At 43.7% G+C, this 21,089-nt stretch overlaps 1 protein-coding gene across 1 annotated transcript in view; it reads right to left on the bottom strand.

Annotated features, from left to right (window-relative positions):
* Positions 1-696: 696 nt before the first annotated feature.
* GRHL1 (grainyhead like transcription factor 1) overlaps positions 697-21,089 on the bottom strand; it is a 39,190-nt gene continuing 18,797 nt past the window's right edge. The window contains exons 9-16 of the mRNA XM_032684412.1: positions 15,361-15,519; positions 9,503-9,590; positions 7,106-7,245; positions 6,224-6,261; positions 6,039-6,127; positions 4,188-4,273; positions 2,505-2,569; positions 697-1,350 (exon numbers count right to left, since the gene is read on the bottom strand). Of these exons, the coding sequence (XP_032540303.1) occupies positions 1,236-1,350; positions 2,505-2,569; positions 4,188-4,273; positions 6,039-6,127; positions 6,224-6,261; positions 7,106-7,245; positions 9,503-9,590; positions 15,361-15,519 (780 nt within the window). The 3' untranslated portion in view covers positions 697-1,235. The remainder of the gene's footprint in view (positions 1,351-2,504; positions 2,570-4,187; positions 4,274-6,038; positions 6,128-6,223; positions 6,262-7,105; positions 7,246-9,502; positions 9,591-15,360; positions 15,520-21,089) is intronic.

The following is a 21,089-nucleotide window of genomic DNA, read 5'->3' as shown; positions in this document are numbered from 1 at the left end:
ATGCTTGGCCCGCTGAGCCATGATGCCACCTTTCTCTCTCAAAAACCTTGCCTGTGCATTTCCAGTTGTTGACATCCTATGACTTTGCAAGCTGGCATCAGCGCATGGGTTCATCCAGCCTGAGCTGCTGGTGTGGGCAGCATCCAGCTGAGCCTTAAGTACACTGCTACAGAAGAAAATCCACCTTCCTGACCCCTAGAAGTGAGACTTCAAGGGAACTGCATCTGCTCAGCTCCTCCTGGGATCCAACTCTCAAACTTGGCCCAAATTACCTCCCAGGGCAGCAGTACCCAGCTGTTTCAAAGTGGCAGTTCTTAAGAGAAGCCAGGACTGCCATCCTGGCTGTGCAGGAGGGTTTAGGAGAGAGCCACTACCATTTTCCTCCCACACAGGAAGATCCACGTTGAACAAGCAGGTCCCTTGTGCCTCCTATGAACATACAAACGTGTGCTCACCTTTGGTGCATGTTAAGGGTTTGTCCATTTTTAAATATCTATGTTAAATATGTTTTCTCTGTATATGGCATCCTTTTAGATGGGCTTCGTTGCATATATTCACGGTATATACAGAACACCATATTTTATATATATATTATATATCACTTGTATGTACACATTTACAAACCTTCAAAAATATATTGCACTTATATACAATATAGCTTCATCTGATGAGAGTTCACACAGTTACTAAGGCGAGTTCTTCATAAGCAAGGCAGTTTTATGTTCCCCCCAAGTGACACAAATGATTTCAACAGTCTGCCCTGGTCACGAGTAAACATTATAAAGACTTTTGTCCAACCTGCATGCAACTCCTACTAGTATCAATTAGTAGTTGTGCAGCTCTACCTAGCAGAAAACAGTCCAGTAAAATGGTATTAGCTGATAATGGGCTCAAACATGGTTACTGAATAGATAAATAAGATATCACCAGTCTAAAAGGCCACCTTCCAGGAGTGTTACCCTCCTGTATTTACTAGTGTTTTATACACTAGTATAAATATATACATGCTCTCCATTTAATTGCAGATCTTTGCTAGCTCATTTCAAGTGCAAATAAGGTCATGAGCAAGAACAGAAACACAAATGTATTAAGCAAAACCACTGCTCTGCTCCCCAGAACAAGTCAACACATGGCTTTCTTCTGGAGAAGGTCATTAGTGTTTTGCCCAATGTACTGAATTATGGGAAAATGTTCACATGAGACCTTTGTTTAGAATCCACAGAGGATCTGTGATCTTAGATCTCAGTCAGAGTGAGCTTATAAGATCCTCCAACTTCTTCAATCTGCAACTGGAAGGTATCTTCATTAGAATAGTGTTTCACAATGTTATCATCCATGTTGACCAGAATTCTGGAAAAATAAAACAGATCAGATATATTACAGTTCTAAATGCCAAAGACAGCAAAGACATCCTCAAACCTCAGAAAGCCTGGACTATCCAGGGGTAACAGTGGATCCCTGCTCACCTCTCTCTGACTCATTGCTTCCTACAGCAGATCTGGCTGTCTTTACCCAAACCTGCCATCAAGGCTTGCAACCACACTTTTAGGGTCTGAATGGAAGGGTTAAATCTGGCTCCTGGACCAGAAAGGGAGAGAGATCTTGGCAGAAATCCTTCTGAAGCTCCAGACACTTGGGGCTCTTAATGGGTTTGCTCGACAGTTTATAAACTATCAGCACAAAACCCTACAGAGTTTGCAGGGAAGAAACCACCAATACTTGGCCACTTTTTCCATTTGCCAGAAAGGATACCTGTGTGTTTGTGGGCACACATGCATACAAAGCTGTGCTTAGCAGTGATTTAGGTACCATAAATTCTAAACTTTTGCAGCTGTTCTGGTGGGGTAATTCTGCTATAAAAGCACAACCCTCAAAAGGTATAATTTTCTGGCCAGAAGGTCTTTGGTGAAGGGGCTGAAACATCAATGTGACTTAAGAGAAAACCCCCCAAAATTACTGAGAAATTAAAAGGAAAAGCAAAAGTGAACTCAATTATTTATGCTACAAAATAAAAACATGGTGGAGTGTAGCCTCTGTGAGAAACAGACACTTCACAATAAAGTTCTCTTCAATTTAGCTCACAAAGACAAGCAGGTGTAGTAATTGTAGCCAAATGCAGATATAGTGAGCACAGTCAACCACTGGAACAATTTAACATGGGTTGAAGGAGGTTCTTCATCACTGTGAGTCTTTAAACAAACTGAACTCTTCTTCCTCTGACATAATCAACTTCAGTTCAAGTAACAATTAGCTCAGAGAGGTTCCATGACTTGTATTTACCCAGGAAGTTAAACTACATATTTCTATAGGACCCTTCCTATAGTCTTCCAGTCTTCGGCTCTATGAATGATGTTGGAATGTGTGTATGTTGTGTACACACACACATAACTGCATATGGTTTTCACATATGTGCAGTGTATGAGGAATTATAAAGCAGACCTTCCTACAGGTTTGAAAAAAGGTGTTCATATTCTTAGGCAGTTTTTGCATAGGTACATACTCACCCTTTTTTACACTTTTTGAAGATTTTTCCTATTTTATCAAAAGGAACGTCATACTTGTCAGATATCTAGAATGAAAGACAGCGATCATTGGTAAGGCAAGGAGACTGCTGGCACCATCCTCCCCTTCCTATTTTACAGAAAGGAACAAAAAAAAAAAAAGCCTGCAAATGAAGACAACTGCTCTGCTCTATAAAGGCAACACTAAATCCTGACCTATAATATAAGCCTACAGATCAGAACCCTCCTCTGCAGTTTGCCAAATTCTGTGAAAAAAATTTAATTATGTTTGAAACCTGGCCACTGACTTCTCATACAGTAACCTCATGCCCCTACACTCAAAAGCATTAAAAACCCATTCCACACCCTGACTCTTATTCTCTCTTGACTGTCTGTTCTCTTAGCATACTGAAACACATTTTTAAATTCAGTGCCAGAGGAATCAAGTGAAAACTAGTCATGACAGTGGGTGGTGCAGGAAGAAAATAGCAACGGAGTGAAGCTCTCTGCTGTTAAGGGCACAAGGTGATCAGAAACATTCCCCCTACCCAGCAAGGTGATGTCAATGTGTGTGTGTGAAACCACAGCCACTGACCACGGCATCTCACTGCACTCCAGGAAGTCAGGAGGTCAGTAACCTAAGCCTGGTTTACTTTGGCAAATTGCTCTATGACACCAAGAGCAAGTACCAAACCAATATGCTGTTTCAGCATGCAGAAAAAGCACATGGAGTTTCCCCCAAGCTACAGCTGTGAGCTCTTAGTTCCTTGCTTTAAGAAATCCAAGAGTAACAAAGGTGCAGCTTCATTTCAGGACCACGGAGAAAGGGAGGATTTCACAGCCTTCAATCCCTCTCTCCATTAGCCCCCCACCTCCAGCTGTCTGTGCTGGCAAAGCCTCAAGGCCAGGAAGAGATAGATTCTGGTTACAGAACCACTTCTGGGTCCCAAAGTTAATGGCAAGACCTGTCTGTACAGCCCCAAGCTCCTGTGCTCTGAGCATCAACAAGGCATTAGTCACAGAAACAGACAGACAGAAACGTCAGTTTTGAGCTCCTGCCAAACATTACATCATTCCTTGGACTCAAACTCTGTATTTCCCTTGCACTGCAGCGGCAGGGGTAGTGGAAGGCTGTTTTGGAAGTCAAGTACCAGAGAGCAATTTCACACAGGTGCACAGATATATAAAAGTCTTCAAGCACACACAGAAGCTGGGACTTGGAGCTCTGCATAACTGCTTATGAAACGAGAGGGGAGGCCCCCAAACGAGGCTTTGAAAGACTGAAACAAACCCAAACCACTGAACACATTCTGGGAATCACTCCATCTTCTGACTAAAATACCCTCTCTGACAAGAGGAACATCCAGTCATCAAGTTTGAATCACCCAGATTTTCAGAAAGGCTTCTTACACTCAGACCCCACAGATGTGGGAGAAGGTGCTTAAAAGAGAAGCTTCCTGAAGTCCCTTAATAATGAATTAAAGCATTATTTAAATTAATTTCCATGTTATTGAAAGGAAATCAGCTTTATGCTTCTTATCCAGAAGGGCAGAAATATGTGGACACAAGCTGTGATTGAGAGTCTGACTCCTGTGACTGTCCAGTGTGTCAGCACTGGGTAGCCAAGGCTACAGTCGCTCTTTCTCAAGCAAGAGGCAAGGACTATAAAACAACCTCGTCACTTACCGCTTCCATTAGGCCTTTCAGAGATGGTGTCTTTAACATCAGTGCATCAAAGACTTCCTCTGACTCTTTTCGCACATACAGCAACACTGAAAAGCAATTTGGAGAAAGGAATTAACTGCGTAATTGGTCCTCAAAAAGATCTGTATCCCATAGTGGCTAAGCACACAGTGACACACTCTGAGGATCTTATGAAGAGATGGACATACATATGTTCAATACACATTGCAGACTGCATCACAGACATGCACAGCTAGGTTAACTCAAAAGTACTCTTTTTGCACATAAAACTATTGCATGCTCAAGCATCTTTATTGTCAAAATACTTCAATATTTTCTCTATTTGATATTTTCTCTATTATTTGAAAAAAGGTCATACTTGAAACACAGAAAGGAGGAAGACAAAACACAAACTTTTGAGACTCTTGGGTTCCTCTATGTCTCACAGGTTATCTGCCATAAGACTTTGCACAGTCAAATGATCTGACAGATGCTACCACACCAGGTGAAGCCCATCCTGGACACCTTCTAATTTTTAAATAATTTATTTGTACAGTCCTCTGCTCCTCCTAGCTGTCTCATCTCTCTTCCAATCCCTTGCTGTGTTTCAGTAATGCTCATACCACCACAGCTGACAGACAATACAGGCTTGGTCTCCTGCTAGGAGGGCAATGAAGGAGTAAGAAGCCCAATTAGGTGAGCATCCCTAGCGTTCTCAAGCTAGCACAGAGTCATTATATGTAACATCAGCCTCATTAAAAACTCCATTAAGGTTGAGGAATAAGCCAGGAAAGCAAGAAAGCTTGGCCTTTAACAGCTTTGCTGTCTTTAATCCATCTTCTAATGACTAGGTATTGCAGCCTGGATTCTTTGCAGGGGTTTATCAGCCACAGTTTTGACACACCTGCAACACGGAACAACTACTGGCATTTCTAATTGAACAAGGTCAACTCAGGACAGCACAGCACCCGGATGCATTTCCTCTGCTAAAGGCAGGTTTAAAAAAGAAAGGCTGTAGATCTAAAAAAAGGAAGACAGCACACATGCTCTCAGTTACAGCGCAGGTCAGATGACACCAAGTCAAAGGAGAAAGAATCCCATGGGTCTTGTCTTATGGCATACAGAAACATGAAAAAACAAGAAGTCTAATTTCCTTTTATAAAATCCATCCTTCCTTACTAGTATATCCAGATTACAGAAGTGCAGCCCCATTATGGTCAGACTTGCTAGACTAATCCTTTGCTGCAATACAAGTTTAATATTTCAAGCTTTGTTGTGGTCCTTCCACACATGACTGTCATCAGGCAAATACACCATGTCCACCACTCCAAAGGGACCTCTTATCTCCTTCCACGACACAACAGCAACATCCAGTCCCACATGAAATTGCAACGATTGAAACACAGCTAAAATTAGTAGAATATTCTCTTAGCCCATTTTCTGGCACCATGAAAGATGCAACAATGTTATACCTAGAACCAGTTCTTGAGTTCTCCAGAACCAGCCTAAAGTCCTGGAGCAGATTTCCAGATTTTGTAGTGGCTTACATGATAAATTCTCTTCCCCAATCCATTAGAGAGACTGGTAAGTTGCTCACCTCCTCTTGACTTTCTTTCCTTACAGGTTCAGAGTCAATTAGTGTCTGAGTTGGCAGAATACCCCAAACATTCTGACACTAAAGATTTACAGAGCTGAACTACATCCTGACACACAAACTCTGTCACTACTCAAAGCCAGAGAAATCAGGGTGAAGAATACACCAAAGTAAATTAAAACACTCTTTAACCTCAGATGCATCTCTCTGTCATGATGGACAAATACTCCAACCATTCAGTCACTGAAAGAAGAAAATACCTCTTTTTGGCTCTTCTATTCTGGCCATCTTATTTGGAGTAGCGATGAAGTCCTCTTCACCAATATAAGCTCCTCTCTTCAGGTTGGAGCTGTCATTGACAGGGCGAAAAGTTAGCAGTTGTACAGGGACTTACTCCTCTGTCTGAGAGCAAGACATCAGTAGGTTGAAGAAGGGCAGCTCTTACCTTTCACCCTCTAGTTCTTCTGAAGCAACAGGAAGAACCTTTCAAAACAAAGGAGAAATTTTGTGAAAATTTTATCCAGAACTACAATTCATTTCTTCTTATAATCTTTCAACCCTGTATCAAATGACACTTTCAATCAATCTTCCAAAAGCCAGTAAGCATCTTCTTTACCTTTTTTCATAAAAAGGATTAAAGGATCTCAAAAGAGAGAGACAGGAACAAAGAATAGCTAACCAGCTTTCTACCTGGACTGGCATAGAGTCTGACAGACCTCAGCACTAGGGCCTTTGTAGGAAAACATGCAGATGTTTATTCTCCATCCCTGCTAGGAGTCTAGACAATGCTCTTAAAAAAGTATAGTTTAGATTATGTTAGAGCACACCAGAACTCCCGGCTCAGGAAAGTCCAAGATTTTGAAACCTGGTTGCACACTAATTTTTTCCCTTCCGGCTTCCTGTAAGCTGGAACTTTCCAGGAACACTGAGGCAGGGTGCTCTGGCAGTGGATCACAGAGCTGACACGTGTGCCAGTTCCACAGGATGGATTCTCACCCTGCAGCAGGTGGGTGGAGGAACCCGCGCTGTACAACAGCGCACCAGGATCCCAATGGGCATTACAAGGGAAAACCAGCCTGCAGTTCAATCAGTGGAGATGCTATGTAAAATCCTTTCAGATTCACGGAAACTGGACTTCATAGGAAACCAATTTGATGGGAAAACATCCCCAGTTAACTCTTGCCAATGCAGCTTGGAGCAACAACCCTTGCTTTCATGAGACTCAGCCTGTATTTGATTACAGCATTGATGCAGACAGTCTGACATCTCATGAGCACACACAGCATCCCAGAGCCTCTTCATGCCCACACCCATGAACTTTACTTACGTGAGCTCCACGCTGGAGGTTTGCAAAGTGAACATCAGGAATGAAAAGGACAGGCTGAGTGTCCAGATCCATGAAGGGCTTGAAGATGGTGATGTCCGTACGTTTGTGTGAGGGAAGCATGGGCACTTTGACATCAGAAACTGCAGAGACAAAGATCAGAAGAAAGGATAGTGAAGGCCCTAATAGGGCTGTGGCTTTCCTCCATCATTTAAAAGGTACATATGCTACTGAACAAGGGTACTCTGTAGTCAGGGTCAAAGCAAAAAGCTTCTGTAGTAAGGGAGTTTGAACTTGGATTGTCTACTTTTCAACTGAGGGACTGGGCCCTAAAGAAACAGCTTGCTTCACAGAGTAGTAAAAGTTTTCTCTATCTCTCCAATTGAGCCGCTTGACTTTGTTCAGATATTAAGCGGGATGGAGAATAACCTGGTCACTCACCCCAACAGAGAAACCTAGGTCTTCCATGTACCAAGCAAACCATGCAAACAGAGGGCAAAAACTAGTCCATGCCCCATCTTTTCCCTGTCCATTCCCCTCAAAAGCTTGCTGGTGTTCCCATACCAGGAAGGCAGAAAGAAGACAAGGGGACAACTTGCAACTCATGTGGTCCCAGTTGGGAACCTCTCAAAGAGACACCACAGGATAACTACCTACTACAGACGCAGTACAAATTGTGTGGTTTCCAAGTTGCTACACTGAGAGTTACGTTTTGATTCCACATTTTAAAGTTTCACATTTTGGTTCATCTCACTGTTCATTCTGGTCACCTCAAGCTGTCAGATCCTAGTCCACCTCCTCCAAGAACCAGCACTGTCTCCCACGGAGCACTTTGGCTCTCACAATGCACCAGCTGACGTGACACAAGCCACCAAGAGGGCAGACTTCAACCACAAAGACCTACTTGGGAGACAGTGAGACAGGAGGTGCCTTGAACTGCACTTCAGACACATTTATGTCCAACTACCACACCTGATGACTTCATTTTACCCAGTGGAAACATATCGATTTGGGGTCGAACCAACCGCAAACAAAAAAAGTGTTTTGCAAAAAAACCCACTTCATTTCTCATGTCCTCAGTAGAAAATACACATTTTTCTCCTTGCAAAACTGAGTTTCTTAAAGAAACTTGCGCAATCCCTGCAAAAATAAATTTGATCAAAAGCCACCAACTATTTCTATGCTACTGATGAGTTCATGCACATATGGCATTTGTGATCCTGCAGGTGGGTATAACAGCTTATGGCTTAAAGAAATCAAAAACTTCCAACACAAGAGCTAAAGAGCAAAGGATTGTACCTTCCAGGAAAATAAGGGTCATGTCAGGCTAAGCCCGAGCCTAGAAGATTAATAATGGAAAACAGTTTTTGTAAAATCATAAGATCCTGGAAAGGCATATTGAAACTGTCCTCCCTTTCCAGCCATTATGCAAAAGGCTGTGTGCAGTAATCTTTTGGGAGCCTCTGGGGCTACTTCATTTGTGAAATGCTAACAGTGTGCTAAACCTACCTCTCACCATGTACTTTGGGGAAAAAACAAAACCCCAGCCCTTTCCACAACTGCCCTTGAGCAAATAGGTTCCCTTACAGCATTATCTTCTTCTGAAGCTGCTCCAGCAACCTGTACCTGCTGCGTCAGGAAAATCCTGCCCGACAAGCTGTGAGGCGCCTGCTTGTTGAACCAGTCGGGCTGTTAATAGCACACGGCGCAGAGCAAGTGAGAGCACGCACCTGCCCCGTGCAAACAAAGAACAGGGAGATACATTTTCCTCTAAGCAGTTCTGCTAGTGAATAGTCATCCAAATACAGGATCTGTCATCTGCAGCAGCTAAAGGAAGATGCTCAGCAGAAAGAAACTCCTCAGCCCTTACATACTACAGTGCTGAGGTCTCCACATCCTTCACACTGCAGAAACTTTGAAATTATTTACTAAGGACCACTTTGCTCTAGAAGAGTGAGCATAGGGCTGGGAGGTTGAAGGCTCAGCCCCAAGGCTGCCATTGCCTTGCTGAGGAATTGTAAAACATTTTCAATGTAAGTTAAAGCCTAAGTTTAGGATCAAGCTGGAAACATTTGGAACAGATACAGTTCTCGCTGCCACCTGGATCTGCTGGGGCTCCAGCAGTGCCCAAGAATCCCACCCACACCCTCTCACTTCAATTGCTACAACCCATACCTGATTGAATACACAGCAGGACCCTGTCTAGGACAGAAAGAACTATGTAGAACAAAGCCCTAAGTGACCCAGTGTGTTGCGGAACATGACGACTCCATCCGCAACTGCTTAAAAAAAGCGCTATTCCATGTGGGAAAAATCGACTTTAGAGTTCTACTGCACAAGATATTTGTAGCCAAAATCAAAACTGGTATTTAAAACACTGATGGAATAATTTCTACTTACAGGCATTCAACTGAGAGCTGGGGTCAGTGCACTTGCCTTTTCTTTTGCTTTGCTTTCGCTCTTCATCCCTGATCTTCCTCTCTGCTCCCTGTCAGACAAGAGATTAAGGGAAAGGGGAGAGAAAGGAGAGAAAGAGAGGGAAGGAGGGAGGGAGAGAGACACTTTTAATTTTTTTTATTTTTTTTCAGCTGCAGAGGCAGGAACACCAATTATCCCAGAGCTGTGTTTGTGGAGGTCAGCTCCACAGTACCAGACCTCTAGGTTTGTCAGTGAGTGCCAACTCTGAGATCTGCTTACTTTTGAGTCCTAGCATCTAATGAAATCCAACAACCATACCCAAGATGCAAACACTTGCTTTTCTTTTAAGTCAGATGGGGATATGATGACAAAAGATACCCACATCTATAACAATTGTATAAAGTGTGAGATAAAAATATAGGTTAAATGTTTAAGACAATAAAAAATTGCACATTCCCTCAGTTCACTTGATAGATCCTGATCTATAGAAGTCACACCATGCTTGGATCACCAAGTGCAAAATACCTTCCTGCACATTTCACATCGAGCCTGCAGCACTTATACCAGCCTCCACTCATCTCAAGCTGCAGACATGCATCCTTTTAAAGCAGGTATTACTTCTTCTCTTTTCATCAGGGCCAGGCCATGGTGGAATACACAGATCCCCAACTTTATGCCTGCACTATTCCTGGCCTTCCAAACCAAGTAGCTGTGGGGACAGTGCCATATTTTCTGCAAGGTGCAGGCAACTATGATAGAGAGGGAGAAGGAAGGAAGAAGGTTTGTACTGGAATAGTGTTAATTCATCCACCTCTGCCCAGACCTCACATGTGAGTGTGGGTTACGTCAGGGATGTCACATTGCCAGTTCCATGAGGTGATAAGCCCACAGTAGAGCCCCAACACTCAGTCCTGGTGCTACCATCAGATTATTGCCCAAACTGGTATACACAAGTTCTACCTGTCTCTCAAAACCCTCTTGCAAAGCAGGGTAAAAGGTAACAGTTATCCGGCCATAGGAAGCCATTATTTCTCATTCCCACTCCTGCAAAGCTGACAAAACACACCCACATCCTCACATGGTGCTGGGGGAAGAAGAGATTAGCTATGACAAACACGGTGTCAAAAACCACGTGGCCATGGGATCAGAATTGGTGCCTAACAGTGCACCGCATGGGAGAAGGGGAACAGCCCTCCTTACCTCCCACTAAATCAATGCTCTATAGGTGTCAGGCTGCTTATGCCTGCTAGGTAGCAATGGGAACATCTGCACTAGCAATAAGAAGGAAAGTTAGCCAAGATATTGGATGCACATTAACATGCATCATCTTTTCTCCCACCTAATGAGAGGGACACAAGCAGCTTCAGGCAATTACTGTGAAAAAGAGAAAAAAATTACACATAAAGACACAGGCATTGCTAGCTCTGCTTGACCCCATAAAGATGATACAGCTACTACAGTGAAGACATCCCACCTAAACCTCCGCAGAGCTAGACTCACACCCCTCTGTGACTTCCCTTACCAGAATAAGTCACATCTCAGCTTGAGAGCAGAAAGATCAGATTAGCTCCAGATATGATTTTTACCTTTCATGTGGAAATAATAAAGTTCTGCTACTCAAACACTGTGCTACAGAACAGCACCTGCTTCCATGTGGAGAATATGCTGATCCAATAAGAGCACACATTTTGAGAAAACCTCTGCCCTCCCGTTCCCTGCTTGAAAGTCAACTTGATCCAAGCTACTAGGGCTCAGGTAAACACATCTCAAATCCCACATAAAAATAGCAAGTTATGCCTTGGTAACAAGCTTGTCTGCCTTGTAGCAGAGCTCAGGGAGAGATGGTTTTAAACTGAAAGAGGGTAGATTTATATTGGACAGAAGGAGGAAATTTTTTTTTTGATGAAGGTGATAAGACACTGGAACAGGTTACCCATGAGAAGCTGTGGATGCCCCATCCCTAGAAGTCATCAAGGCCAGGTTAAACATGGCTTTGAACAACATGGTTTAGTGGAAGGTATCCCTGCCAATGGCAGAGGTCTGGGCTAGATGACCTTTAAGAGCCCTGTACAATCCAAAACATCCTGTGATCATGCAACTAAAGGAACAGTCTCCGTGTTGCTGCCCACCCTGCCCCCAGTTGCCTTGCATCCACTCCCTCCTTCCAGCAGCACCTCACTCACTTCTTCCTACCATCCCACAAAAGCCTTCCCATAGCACTGCCCATCGGTACCAGAGTAACAGCAGATCCCAGAGGGCAACACTAGCTATAATCTGTGAAACCCTGTATTTAATCATGTGGATGCATAGCTGAGGTACCGTTTACAGCAGAGGTCTTCTTCCTCTAGGATAGGTCAGCCCTATCTCTGCACAGCCCAAATACTGCTAGGCCAAGCCTGAATGAAGCTTGTACCATAACATGCAATAGGATGATATCATTACACCCATACTGCTTTACTCAGGTCTTGAAACCACATTGGATTAGATAAAAACCAAACATCCTGGGCATCTGTGGACACCCTTTCTACAGAGAGAATACAAAGGAGAAGACAGAAACACAGGAAGAAACTTGTCTCAGAAGCAGCAGATAATAAGTAGAAACATGTATCAGGAGCTTTCCCTTCCACCCAAGCATGGGAACCCTCCTCTTTCACTGCTTCCCTGTGTGAAGGCCCCCTCCAACATCAACTAAAACTGTTTGACCTTCCGTAGCATATCTATTGATTTGTACAAAGAAAAAAGAGACAGCAGAGGATTGCCATGTCACTATCTGGGTTCAGAGTCAGTTCAGCCATGCAGTGCCAGCATGGTCTTAACAGACAAAGGAATTGAGGCCACGTACACAGAACTGTCCCCGTTAGGAGGCAACAGCACCACAATTTGCTGCTTTTTTCCAGCACACCTCCACACTATAGGCTTGGACCTACACAGAATAAACATGGATAACAGAACTTCTACAGGTAAGAGTGGCCACACAAGGACAAACACATTCAGGACTGCAACAGGTGTGGGTACTGTAGTAACAATGGTCCTGTAAACATTCAAAACCAGCTGACTGATTACCTAAGATTCAATGCAGAAAATAGGCACCCTTTCTGAAACGCCAATGCTCTTACAGGAGCCTGGAACAAGCAGCCAGCATCAGGGTCAATGAGTACATTGGGTTTGTGGGGTAAGGTTTTGGTGTGGCAGTTTGGGGGCGTTACAGGGGTGGCTTCTCTGAGAAGATGTTTATTCTAAGAAGCAACTTGCCCCATGCCCAACAGAGCTGATGCCAGTTGACTCCAAGACAGACCTGCTGCTGGCCAAGGCCCATCAGCAACAGTGGTAGTGCCTCTGGGCTAATGAATTTAAAAAAGGGAGAAAACCCTCTGTGCAGCAGCTGTCAGAAGAGACAAGGGAGAATATGTGAGAGAAACAGTTCTGCAGACACAAAGGTCAGTGAAGAAAGGGGAGAAGGTGCTCCAGACTCTGGAGCTGAGGTTCCCCTTCAGCCTGTAGTACAATCCATGGTGAGCAGGCTGTGCCCCTGCAGCCCACGAAGGACCCCCAGACCAGAGCAGGTGGATGGCCAAAGGAAGCTGTGACTCCATGGGAAGCCCCTACTGGAGCAGGCAGGGTCCTGGTAGGACCTGTGGCCCCACGGAGAGAGCAGCCCACACTGGAGCAGGTTTGCTGGCAGGACTTGTGACCCCATGGGGGACCTACAATGGAGCAGTTTGTGAAGAACTGCAATCTTTGGAATGAACTCATGTTGCAGAAGTTTGTGGAGACTGTCTCCTGTGGGAGGGACCCACAGTGGACCAGCAGGGGAATAGTGTGAGGAGTCCTCCTGCTGAGGAGGAAGGAGCAGAAGACAGTATGTGATGAACCGACTGCAACCTCCATTCCCTGTTCCCATGTGCTGCTGTGGGGAGGAGGAAGATAATTAGGAAGTGAAGTTGAGCCCAGGAAGAAGAGGGGGGAGAGGGAAGGTGCTTTAAGATTAGATTCAGTCTTATTTTTTATTATCCCATTCTGATTTTGATTGGCATTCCTCCTTCCTTCCCTTCTCTTTTAATTCAGGTACAATTCGCAGTGTCTAGAGGAATAAAGCAGGAGAATAAGTCAAAATCCGAAAAGAAAATAAAACTTGCACTGCCATTCCTGTACTACTAGATTTGCTGAAATTTCTGACAGACTCCAATGGTCTCCAAGTTATGTGCTGAGTACACGTCTGCCTTTTTATTAACTGATTTGTCTTATTAGCAGTAGCACAAGCCTGTCAGTAATTTTAGCATGGTGTCAGTAATTGACTGAACAACTTATGAGTAAAAGATCCCCCCCTACCCTGCAGCAAGTTCATATTCACTGTTTTGTAGAGAATACAGGTTGATAACACACAAGACTACAAGATTACTTTAATGAAAGAACTTTAGATGGCATGCTTGCCTCAGTCTCATCTTAAAGAAGAAAATTAAAAAGAGGAGGAGAAAAAAAAAAAAAAGACCCAAAGAAAGCCCCTAAGACCCAAGCTTCTTAGGCTTACTGGCAAGTCTTTAAGATGGCTCTGGAAAGCCTATGCTATTTCCCTGTAAATTCTTTGCTGAAAACATCACAATGGGAGCAGCTACAGGCAGCTCTCCTAGCCATGCAGGAAAGTAGAGGAGCCTATTTAAAGGCATATAGATGGACAACAGAACATGGCAGGATGAGTCAATGGGATGCTACAGCAAGGGGACAGTGCAGAGGGCTCTGCATATTTTGGGTAGTAAGTAGAGGCAGAACAGTGGTGCATGAGATGAATCTTTGGGTCAGTGCCCTGGGCAATCACCAGGCAAGACCACACAGCGTGACCAGGGAAAAGCCAGCACAGGACTAGAGAGTGAGGGTTACAAGCCCATCTCAGGCCTGCAGCTGCACAGAGATATTTGAGATATCACTTGTAAAAGTTCGTCCTGTGGAGATGGAGTCTGGATGCAAAGAATGAGGGGCCCTAATCAAGTAGGATATCAGCAAATTAGGAAGTCCACATGGTTCACAGCAATCAAAGGAAGAACTGAGGAAGTCCAGGAAGCATTTATCTCTGCCTAGAACAATCTTGGTCACTCTGGAAATAGCAACATTGCACATTACTTGCCATGGTCCTTCAAAAGACTGCTCAGGCAGCAACAGGTTACAAAGATTGGGAAACACCCTCTCTTTGCAGTTAAGGTTTTACAGCGGCTTCCAGCTCAGCTCCTACTGTTTCTTTCACAGCTTCTGGTGAGCAGTGGCTTTGGGACAGGCATCAATTCCCCGTGTGCTAAATTCAAAAGGCAGAGCAGTCAAACCACAGCACCCATCCAGCTTGTAAAGGGGCTTTGCTACACTGATGTATCACACAGTGATACATTTTCTGCTCACAAGATATGCAAGTTATTGGTTTGTTTGTTTGTTTTTATTACAAGTGCAGTAAGAACAGGCAAAGAAATTTAAAAGGACCAAGACAATACAGCCTGGGCAAAAAGACAAGCCTTCTCTTGCTCCAGTCATTGGCAATGATTTCTCCTGCTGAAGGCACTCTGCAGGACTTCCCAGTGTCAGTCTGTCACTGACTGACCTTTCTCCAAAGTCAATGCTCAGGAACACTTCTCGGCACTCCAGCATTTTGAGAGCAGCATATTTATCTGAGGTCATCACAACATTTATGAGCCAAGCAGAAGGGGTTGAAATTTTTTCCTTGCAAAGGCTAGACAGAGACAGGACTTTTCAGTGAGTCAAAATAGCAAGTGACAAAATTAGGAGGAGAAAAAAAAAAAGCTGCTAAGCTGTGGAACAGCCTTTCTCAAACCGTCACTGGCACAGTGACCCAACCTTACCTTGTCGCAGAAGACTTTAATTTGACAGTAGGCTCTGTGGACAGGTTTGTTACTCCTGTTATTGTAGCTGTAGGTGTCAATCTGAAGATTCAGGGGCAGGCCTTTAACTCCCTTCTGAGAGGAGAAATCTGTGCTGAGGCAGTTCACAGAAATGAAAACCTGCAGAAGAAGAAAGCAGAACCCATCAGTAGTGACACATGGACTTCTGGCTGACCACTGAGCGAGGGACAACTCGGTGACTGTTGAGACCTAAATGCTGGTCCTTGCCACTACAAGCAGGACCTCTTTTCCTCTGAGATATCAGGTAAAATCCCCAAGCACCACAATATTCTTAAGTCTTTATATAAGCCATTACAGGGGACAAAGCCACTTTATCCAGAATAGATTTCAACGAACTCTCCCAACTTTAGGAAGACTCCACCCATCTTTCCCAGTTTTTTCCACCCAAGAAATCCCAAATATCATCAAGTTTTTAGCAGAAGGAATCATCCTATACTCAATCCTCACTGCTCAGTGTTTATCACCCTGGTAAGGACACAACCATGCTTTGAAAAATTTATGCTACTTTGGGCAAGTTAGAACAAATCTTTTCCTGAGTTTTACATAAGCTGCTGCTACCACAGCTTATGCTTGAAACTACTTGGTTGAAGGGGTTTTATGTTGTTTTTTGTAAATTTTATTAAAAGCTTTTAAAAAATATTAGGGAACATGTTATCTTTAAACACAGGAATAATGCCATTATTTCAGTAAAAATTTCTGGGCTTCATACTAAGAAGTTGAACACTCCTTTGAATATTCCTCAGTAAGACCTTCAATATCCTGTTAACATTCAGACTGAAAGGGAAAGAGAAATATTTGTATTATTCTTATAAAAAACTTAATTACAGGGGAAATTAACTGTGATTTTGAACATATCTAATTTAGTTTTCATAATGGTCTAAAAAACCAAGAAAAACCAAAGAAGCCAAAACACACACGCAGGCAGAGAACAAGTCCAGTGCTGTTTAACAGAAGGAAGAAATATCCTTATGTGGGTATGAACAGATAGACCAGAGTATTTTGTATCCAGAATACGGGTTTGCAGCGTGCCAGGTTTTTCTACAGGCACAATGCCCATTACCAGCATGTCTCAGAAGAAGCTGCAAGGATTAATTACCAGGAATTTACGAGCCACCAAGACCTGCCATGACTCCTCTCTCCTCTCTGCCTCAAGAATAAAGGCTGGGAGCTCACTGCTTCACAAAGTAATCAAAAGCCTTGGGAGCCAGAAGCACCTTCCCAGAGATCTCGCGGCAGCACCATCCCCACGACCCGACAGCTCGGCGGTGCCCCCGGGAAGCGCCGTTCGAGCCTCCGCAGTGAGCTGGTGCCACCTCCCGGAGCCGCAAAGGCTCACGCCAGGCTTGGAAAAGCTTACGGGCTTTCGTTTTGCTGAGTGCCGCTTATCGTGGTCCTCTTCGCACAGGTTCTGCAACACCCTTTAACAGTTTTAACGAAAGACGGGAAATGGGAATTTTGTAACTATCACCAGATTAGGGTTATAAAGTAATTGTTTTTTCCCCACCATGGATGGTTTTTCCATCTTTTTGCTGTATAAAAAGACAGGGCAGGGAGGAAGAGTAGTGCAATTAAGCAACTTCTCTGTCTTCTCTCGAACCTGTGCTGTTCTACGACAACTTTTTGTGACAGTGTTATATACATCTCAAATCACAGCCAGGAAAATTATTTTAAAATAAACTCTTCTCAGCCTTCCCCAGGCCAACTCAAAGGATGGTTTTGCCAGCTTTTATCCACCTGCTTCCCTTTTTGCTACCTTTGGCTTTACCTTTGGCATTTTGCCTGCAGCACTGGCACACCCCAGGGGGAAGCTTCAAGGAGTCTGAAGAGCTGCTCTCACCAGCTTAGGAGCTAGGTAATCAGATGTATGCACAGCCTAAATAATTGCATTCCCTGAGTAGGGGTTTTGTTTTTTAAAAGACCCTCAGCTCTGGTGTTTGCATATTTTTACATTTTAAATTTTAATTTTAAATTTACCTACACTGAATATTCATGCATAACTCATTTCTGTATGAAAAAGTTACTGCATTCTTTAAGGAAAACATGCCCAAGCAACCATGTCAGTAGGTCCACCATCACCTCAAAATTTCTGTGAAATCCCTCAACTGAGTTTCACATCACTGGACACCAGCAGCATTGAACACCAGTCACCAGTTCTCCAGCATATGTTGTCACTTCTCTTTTGAGACTTCAGATCTGGTTTCAGTTTTTGTGGCTTACCAGCCACACAAAGCCCATGCACCACACTGGGCTAAAGGTCAAAGAGTCTCTGCATGACAGATGCATGTTACTACAGTGGAGCTGCATGGGTATCCCATGGGAATTTAGGATTGCCTGTCAGATTACAAAGATTATCCTTCTGCTTTAGAGTCTCCTCATTTGATTAGCTTTGGCTTTAAGCAGCTGACTTCATTTTCATACCATTTAAGTCTTCAGGACTCTAGGTAGGAGATGACAACTAAAACCTAATCACCCCTCTGAAGCTACAGGGAGCCACCAGCCTGTCTTCTGTTTGTATTGAGCCAGTACAAAAGGACCATATACTTCTCCCTACTCATCCTGTAACTCCTATTTTTGAGCAACTTGAGGATACCTCAAGTTTCACAAAACAAGACTTTTAGCAAACAGCTCTTCCAGTTTGGGCTAAAACAGTTTCAGCTGGGTGCTTTTTGTTCAGGAAGATTTGACTTGCATTCGAAAAGGAACATAAGGCAAAGTGACTGCACCAGCTACATCCCCACCCCAAAATTGCCAGAAGAAAGAAAAACATAACCGCAGAAGTTGCTCTGCGTCTTCAGCCTGCTGAGCAAGATTCCTTTTCATGTGTTCAACCTATTTTTCTAAAGGCAGTTCCGCATTCTCAGCTATATTAAGATTTGCTGTTACTTAAAAAAAAAAAAAAAAAACCAAACCAAAAAACAAACCATTTTCATCTTGCCTCCCAAGATTCAACATAAAGACAGCACTTAAAAATAGAGCGCTGTCAAGCCTAGGCACTTACAAACATGAGTAAAGCCCTCAAAAGTTACCCAGATTTTCTTTAAAACTGAGATTTCTAAAGGGATTAGAAACCTGTTCTCAAGTAATTTTGCTTGCTTGGCAGTTAAGTTTTTAGTCTATGTTTGAATAGTATATCTAGGCTTTTCTCTCCAACAAACTCAGGCTTTATTTTTCTTTTACTTTTTGTTAATTTTTTTCCATGATTTTTTCTAACTCTTGCTCATTAAAGTCAAGATAGTCATTGAGACAAATGGCTCCACAACAGTGGGGTCTCAGATGAAACACCAAACAGCACAAAAAGTGTGAGCTGGTACGAACTGCTAACCCCCCACACCTGGCATTCACCCCAACACACTAGAGTCTCCTTTCCCCAACACTAGGCTGAGATTCCTGCAGCCTTTGGGGCAGATGAGCAGTGGTCCAGCTGCGCACAACAAAAGACCGAAGGCAGAAGGATTAAAGCACCTCCTCTGGGATCATGCTGGAAGCTAACGTGGGAAGAAGTCAGACCTCATGACTTCCCAGCCTGCTTTAACCACCTGACCCCTCATGCCCCTCCTCACCTAAGTTGGGAGGAACACACCGTGCCTACATTCAAATCTACAAGAAACAATCTTCCATTTTAATAATGCAGAAAAAAAAATTAATCCGACAGCTCTGCTGTGTGCCCTCAAGGAAGGGCAGCAGAGACAGCCAAGTTCTTTCCACACAGCACCTTTTTCTAACAAGATCTGCCTTTCAAACAAACCAGGAAAAACAGGCATAATTAAAGGGCAATCAAAGCCCTGCAGGAACCTCACTGTCAGCGAGATGAAAGATGCCTTTTTTAAATGAAGGCTTGCATACCCAGATCTCTTCTCCTTGGTTTATCTTGGACGCCCTACTCTTTTGTCACACAAAAAGCACCAGCAATTTTGTTAGTCCAAAGGCTACATATGCAGCAGCTTTAGATGAAATGTCACCTTGTACAGCCTTATCTGACTCACTGCAGAGCACAGTTGAAAAGCAGCGGTACGTAGGTACACACCAGTGACATCTGGGGCTGCCACAGGTAATGGTGAGCAATTCCACTGGGTACAAGCACACCATGAGCTCCGACCAGTCCCCAGACACACGCATGGGTCACATTATTGTGCAAAGTCCTGTACATCCTTCTGGATAAGGCCCTACAGAGGCAGACTTGGGATTTTTTTCCAGTCTGATCACCTTGCTCCACATGGTTTTCATTTCAAGAGAAGACAGGTAAGTTGTATTTACCTTCTCCTATTTATGCTCTGTTATATTTTTGTACCCAAAGGATCAAGACATTACTCACTAATACAAGTCTATTGGATATTTCTTTCTCTTCAGATAAAAACTTTAACTTTTCTGACACTAGTAGGCAAAAGCCACTGATTTTAACCACAGAATGGCTTGGGCCGAAGTGACCCTAAAGATCATCCAGTCCAAGCCCCCTGCCATGAGATCAGTTTGCTCAAAACCTCATCAAACCTGGCCTTGAACACACCCAGGAATGGGACATCCACAACTTCTCTGGGCAACCTGTTCCCTCACAGTAAAGATTTCTTCCTAATATCTAATCTAAATCTGTCAGTTTAAAGCCATTCCCCCTTGCTCTGTATCACTACAAGCCCCCATAAAAAGTCCCTCTCCAGCTTTCCTTCTGGTCTCCTTTAGGTACTGGAAGGTGCTCTAAGGTCTCCCCAGAGCCGTCTCTTCTCCAGCCTGTACAACCCCAACTCTTCAGCCTATCTTCATAGAAGCGATGCTCCAGCCTATGTTATATTCAACTTATATTATATTTGGTCTATATCATATTCAGCTTGAAATTGTCAGGATGCTTTTCATTTTGGATTACTGTGCCTGTAAAGAATACAGAGTCTGAAGCCTACAGTACAACAACCAGAGACAGATTAAACTGTGATGAGCTTCTTTCCAGGGAATGCAGTTGGATATTGTTTTTCTTGACCGTGGTTAAATAGTTTCAATGTTCTGCCCAAAATACAGCAGACAAAGGGATTCCAGTGGGTCCTGAGACCATTTCCCTGACACAAGGCAGTGTCTCCCCCTCCTGTAAAGAAAAATTACCCAGAAGCTCAAAGTTGGTTATTTCAATGTTGATAGCTGAAAGCATATGGTTTCTCTAAATGCTTGGACAAATATAAAAGGAAAAAATAAAGGGCATTTTCTAAACATTTGTCCACATACGTTTCACCTGGTTGGATACAAAACATCTCCAGTCCAAAACCCTTTTAAATTACACCAGCACAGTTCCAAGCCCTTCCAAGAGGCAGAGCTGTCAACCTGGGCACTGTCTTGTGCCAATCCAGCTACATGGCTTCCAGGATTGGCTCTGGGTCAGAGCCAGGGAGCTCGGAGTGCAGGCAGGCAAGCACAGGTCTGCCTGCACACATCACGAAGGCATGTCCTAGAAAAGCAATGCTGGGAAGAATCTTCTGTCTTTAACAGAAAAAAACCCCAACCCACACTTGGGTACAGATCACCTGAGAGGTGCCTCATCTTACTGCTCTCACATTCGTTTCTTCACCTCCCACATGCACCACAGGTTTTGCATCAGCAGGAGGTGAGCCAGGAGAGAAAGATAAAAAAATTGGGCAATTCATGCACCTGTGGGCTCCTCAGCCACCTCTTGCCTTTGGGATCGGACACTC

Source organism: Chiroxiphia lanceolata, chromosome 3 (genome assembly GCF_009829145.1).
Source record: "Chiroxiphia lanceolata isolate bChiLan1 chromosome 3, bChiLan1.pri, whole genome shotgun sequence".
Classification (NCBI taxonomy): domain Eukaryota; kingdom Metazoa; phylum Chordata; class Aves; order Passeriformes; family Pipridae; genus Chiroxiphia; species Chiroxiphia lanceolata.
This window is presented reverse-complemented; position numbering and strand designations above follow the sequence as displayed.